General features: G+C 38.7%; 1 protein-coding gene across 1 annotated transcript in view; it reads right to left on the reverse strand.

Annotated features, from left to right (window-relative positions):
• Positions 1-240: 240 nt before the first annotated feature.
• The window catches only part of NDUFC1 (NADH:ubiquinone oxidoreductase subunit C1), a 6,175-nt gene continuing 290 nt past the window's right edge, over positions 241-6,125 (reverse strand). The window contains exons 2-4 of the mRNA XM_014455194.2: positions 5,653-5,756; positions 2,587-2,666; positions 241-355 (exon numbers count right to left, since the gene is read on the reverse strand). Of these exons, the coding sequence (XP_014310680.1) occupies positions 2,607-2,666; positions 5,653-5,756 (164 nt within the window). The 3' untranslated portion in view covers positions 241-355; positions 2,587-2,606. The remainder of the gene's footprint in view (positions 356-2,586; positions 2,667-5,652; positions 5,757-6,125) is intronic.

Raw genomic sequence — 6,125 nt, forward strand, 5'->3', positions numbered from 1 at the left:
GTAGCTCTATCTCTGTGACACACTAAAGAATAAATGCTTTCACTAGAAATTAAAAGTTAATATAAGGAATAAATCCTTCAACAGAGATTTTTAAGCCTATCTTCTTAACAAATTTTCTTACCAATGGGCCCTTCATTACTACTGACTCTGTTATCAGAAGGTTACCTTCCACAATGAAATACTTCTAATAATATACCTTAGAATTGATATTTTCCACACATTGTCACAACATACACAATCTGAAGAATACAGATGTATTTTTATTTTTTCATTTAATGATGCAAAACACAAATGCTGATTACATAGATTCACATATAACTTTTCTCTCTCGCTTTCAACTCTATATGGAGCATACCTATAATGAAGAGAAAAGAAATTAAAACTACAGCATTAACCAACAGATATATTAAAATTAAACCATTCTGAATAATTAACCCTAGAGCATCAAGAAAGTCTAGAAAACAAATCCACAAAGAGCACCAACACCTCATTTTAAGTTTTAGCAAAAAATAATTTAATTGAACTACAAAAGAGTAGTAAAAGCATCTGATTTTGATTTAAATATCTATTTCATTTTTATCTCTTGATTGGCTGAAGTAGTGATATGGGCAAGTTGATATTAATATTTTTTTAAAAAGCAAATATTTGGATAATCAAACTCTAAAGAGCCGAGTCTCGGCCTGCAGATTGATTGTCCCAGGTTCGATTTCGGTCAAGGGCAGATACCTTGGTTGCAGGCACATAATCTATCTATATGTATATATATTATACATAAACTCACTATCTTTTAAATCACAGAATCACAGACCATACAGAGATCATATATGTTATTTTGTTCACAGCTATGTTTTACCAGGGATTGTTCAGTTGTAGTACCAATCATACTGAAATGGTCACACAGTAAAAAATTAACAATCTATTGCCTGCCCTTATACATTCATCTATCCAACAAATATGAAACTCCTAGTTGGATCAGACACTGAGCAAGTTGCTGACTACATGGTGATTAATAAAACAGACAGGGTTCCTGTTCTCATGGAATTTACACTTAAGTGGGGGATATGACAAGTAGATATTAAGAACCAAATACAGCCCCAACTGGTTTGGCTCAGTGGATAGAGCGTCGGCCTGCAGACCAAAGAGTCCCAGGTTGATTCCGGTCAAGGGCATGTACCTTGGTTGCGGGCACATCCCCAGTAGGGGGTGTGCAGGAGGCAGCTGATCAATGTTTCTCTCTCATTGATGTTTCTAACTCTCTATACCTCTCCCTTCCTCTCTGTAAAAAATCAATAAAAATATTTTTTAAAAAAACCAAATACACAAATAATTATAACTTATCATAAGTGCTATGAAGGCACTGTGTATAGTCCTATTAGATTTAATAAAATAAGATTTTTGGTTGCACTCTTAAACATAATTTTCTTTGAACACAGGCAGAGCATAATGGTTAAAAATGATTACACTAAGTCAGTGGTTCTCAACCTTCCTAATGCCGCGACCCTTTAATACAGTTCCTCATGTTGTGGTGTCCCCCAACCATAAAATTATTTTCGTTGCTACTTCATAACTGTAATTTTGCTACTGCTATGAATCGTAATGTAAATATCTGATATGCAGGATGTATTTTCATTATTACAAATTGAACATAATTAAAGCATAGTGATTAATCACAAAAACAATATGTAACTATATATGTGTTTTCCGATGGTCTTAGGTGACCCCTGTGTAAGGGCCGGTCGACCCCCAAAGGGGTCGCGACCCACAGGTTGAGAACCGCTGCACTAAGTGACGATAGACCAGTGATGGCGAACCTATGACACGTGTGTCAGAGGTGACACGTGAACTCATTTTTTTGGTTGATTTTTCTTTGTTAAATGGCATTTAAATTTAGTGTTTTGATTTAATGCATTCTTTTTTATAGTTCTGTATTACTGGCTTCACCTGTGCAAATAGAAATAAAATTTCCAGTTAGAAACAGCATTGGATTGGGATACAGAAATAAAATCATGGTAACTTTAAAAAAAATAAAAATAAAATAAATGGCATTTAAATATATAAAATAAGTATCAAAAATATAAGTCTTTGTTTTACTATGGTTGCAAACATCAAAAAATTTCTATATGTGACACGGCACCAGAGTTAAGTTAGGGTTTTTCAAAATGCTGACACGCCGAGCTCAAAAGGTTCGCCATCACTGTGATAGACCAAGATACTAAAAATTTATAAATTTGTCACAGACAGGAATATAGGTGCTAGAAAGCATAAATCTAATAGGAAAAACACACAACCAAAATACATTATTTAAAAAGAGTTCAGCCCAGCCAGTGTGGCTCAGCAATTGAGGGTCTTGAGCATTGACCCAGGAACCAAGAGGTCACCAGTTTGATTTCCGGTCAGGGCACATGCCCAGTTTTCAGGTTCCATCCCCAATAGGGGGCATGCAGGAGGCAGCTGATTGATGATGTTTCTTTCTCATCGATGTTTCTATCTCTATCCCTTTCCCTTCCTCTCTAAAAGTCAATCAATAAAAATAAAGAGTTTAATTATCTTGCATAATCTATTAATCCTATAAAATTGCATACTTACAGTATTAGCATTTAAAAAGTTTATTCCAACCCATTTCTTCTTTTATATTCTAAAACATCTTCATTATGTTGTTTGATAAGCTAGAAGAAAGTAACAGTTAAAATTAGAAATGCAATCTTCCTGGCAAATTAAAGAGGAGGAGACTAACTAATATTTAAAATTCAACTTTTGCCAAATAAATTACTTTATTCAGTGGGCAGTTAATGGAATGCCTCACCACTGAGGGGCTAAACCACACAACAAAGCAGGACTCGGTTATTAAATGGGGTCCAGGCTGGTTGGTAGCTGTGTATTATATTTCTAACCTTAGAAGTTTGATACTGTGAGTGAATGAACAACCTCACCCCCAAATATATGTGTATTAATTAGATACCAGGAGGACAGCCACTTTCTTAGAACCACTCTCTGACAAAATATTCAAGTGGGACAATGGTTGATATAGGGCAGTGATGGCGAACCTGTGACACGCGTGTCAGAGGTGACACGCGAACTCATTTTTTTGGTTGATTTTTCTTTGTTAAATGGCATTTAAATCTATAAAATAAATATAAAAAATACAAGTCTTTGTTTTACTATGGTTGCAAATATCAAAAAATTTCTATATGTGACACGGCACCAGAGTTAAGTTAGGGTTTTTCAAAATGCTGACACGCCGAGCTCAAAAGGTTCGCCATCACTGATATAGGGTGACATTCGCTGAAATCAAAGATTTAATTTTAATCAGAGCCCTCAAGCAGCAATAAAGCTCCATTTCAGGAAAACTTTAAATTAAGAATGTAAATGCCCTAACCGGTTTGGCTCAGTGGATAGGGCGTCGGCCTGCGGACTGAAGGGTCCCAGGTTCGATTCCGGTCAGGGGCATGTGCCTTGGTTGCGGGCACATCCCCAGTGGGGAGTGTGCAGGAGGCAGCTGAATCGATGTTTCTAACTCTATCTCTCTCCCTTCCTCTCTGTAAAAAATCAATAAAATATATTTAAAAAAAAAGAATGTAAAAAATTTCATTATAACATTATTTAAAAAGGATTAGTTACTGTTGTAAGGTTGTAAGTGACTTTCAACACCTCTTACTCATTTCAATTTGAAAGAACTGAATCACTTTAATGAGAAAATCCAAAATAAGAGACCTAAAGAGATGGAGTTAGGGGCAGTGGAGGAAGCCCAACCCCTTTAGGTACAAAACAAAAATTTTAAATACTAATGTAGCACAGATACTTTGAGTTAACTTTTAAAAATTTTATCTATAAGGAAGCAGTATTTCAGATTGGTCTACAGTGTAGCTAGGTCTGAAGTTAGGGAGAAGCAGATTCAGCAAACTAATTTCTCCAAGTATTTTCTGCATCTGTTAAAGTTCAACAATAATAGTACCTACATAGTGTTGTTGAGAATATTAAATGAGTATTTTTAAAATATTTTTTTTATTGATTTCAGAGAAGGGAGAGGGAGAGAGATAGAAACATCTACGATGAGAGAGAATCATTGAACGGCTGCCTCCTGCACACCCTACATTGAGATTGAATCCACAGACCTGGCATGTGCCCTGACTGGAAATTGAACTGTGCCCTCCTGGTTCATAGGTTGATGTTCAACCATGGAGCCAAGCCAGCTGGGCTAAATTAATTTTTATATATAAAGCATTTGGCATACTGTAAAGACCAAAAAAAAAAAAAAAAGAAGAAAGGCTGCTATACCTACACAGTAAGTATAATTTCCAACAATGTATTTATACAAACCAATGATTAAAATCTTATGTTTTGGCCCTGGCCAGGTAGCTCAGTTGGTTAGAGCATCCTCCAGATGCACCAAGGTTTCTGGTCAGGGTACATACAAGAAGCAACCAATGAATGCATAAATAAGCGGAACAATAACTGATGTTTTCTCTCCCTCTCTCTCCTTCCCACCCAAATCAATTTTTTAAAATCTTATATTTTGGAAATCTAATGTGATTTAACTTTTATATACCTGTTCATTGATGGTTTGTCTCTACGACACATGAGAAAAGTGCCTTCATAAAACCCCAACCAGTCTCCATCCTCCTTAAGAAATTACTAGTAGACACAGCCCAGCCAGCGTGACTTGGTGGTTGAGCATCGACCTAGGAACCAGGAGGTCATGGTTTGGGTCACTGTTTGATTCCCGGTCAGGGCACAAGCCAGGATTGTGGGCTCTATCCCCAGTGTGGGGCAGGCGTGCAAGAGGCAGCCGATCAATGATTCTCTCTCATCACTGAAGTTTCTATCTCTCTCTCCCTCTCCCTTCTTCTCTGAAATCAATAAATACATATTTAAAAAAAAAAGAAATTAAATATAGGATAATAAGTAAAGGGTGTCCCAAAATTCACGCAAGAAGTAATTTTGATAGAAAACAAGGTTTATAATTAAAAATTGTAAATTTTTTATTGATTCATAAAGTATACAGTATAGGGTTATGTACGGAATAGTATTTCAGGTAAATGGCCTCCATGGCTTTGCTAGCACATATGCACTCTTTTGTTGAAATTTTCCATGACCGTTTGCATAAATGTGGCTGAATTTCGTTGATACAGCTCCTTCAAGGCGTGGGTGGTCGTGGGCTTATTGGGATAAACCTTAGACTTCAAAAAACCCCAAAGAAAAAAGTACAACGGCATTAAGTCGCATGATCTGGGCGGCCAATTCTGATCACCAAAACGGGAAATTACAGGACCAGGAAATGACTCATGCAGTAGTTGAATTGTTTCTCGGGCTGTATGGCATGTGGCACCCTGGAGGCCATTTACCCGATATGCTATTCCATACATAACCCTAGACTGTATACTTTATGAATCAATAAAAAATTTACAATTTTAAATTATAAACCTGTGTTTTCTATCAAAATTACTTCTTGCGTGAATTTTGGGACACCCTTTAGTAACACCGCCACTCATGACAAACCCATGCTAAGTAACAATGAATGACACATTTCAGCTTCACCCTATCTTCTCAATGCCCCTAAAACCTTAATACTTGCAATCCTGGCATTTCCTTCACGGAGAAATATGTTATCAGCACATCCATAACTATCCTATTGCACTGGGAATCAAGACTTACATAGGCCCACAGGAAGACGGTGGTGCCCAAGGTCAGCCCCACTTTCAGCCAATCAGGCTTGTCGTGCAGCGGCTCCCGAACATAGAACTTGGACCGCGCGGACGCTGCAAGGGACGGAGAGTCTGTAATTGGTCTCCTTGTCGGAAACAACGTGTATAATCGCATTTAATTCTCCCCCTACCCCCACCCCCCCTGCAACAGACAAGGGAACGGAGGTTCAGAGAGGTCAAGCGGCTCGCCCTGGGCCACCGGAGGAGGGGGGGCGGGGGTGGGGAGGGAAGGCGCCCCCGAGAGGTTCTCTCCTCCTGCAAAGAGGGGGCAGGAAGAACCCAAGGTCTGTTCGCACGAAGAGGGGGTGGGTGGCGCTCGGAGGGAGGTCGGCGGCGGGTGATAGGGAGCCCAGAGTCAGGGGTGCGGACAGGCGTGGGCTCGGGCCGCGGGCCGGCGAAGGTCACAGCGGGACGGGGCCCGGG

The sequence above is a fragment of the Myotis lucifugus genome, unplaced genomic scaffold (genome assembly GCF_000147115.1).
Source record: "Myotis lucifugus unplaced genomic scaffold, Myoluc2.0 scaffold_1, whole genome shotgun sequence".
Classification (NCBI taxonomy): domain Eukaryota; kingdom Metazoa; phylum Chordata; class Mammalia; order Chiroptera; family Vespertilionidae; genus Myotis; species Myotis lucifugus.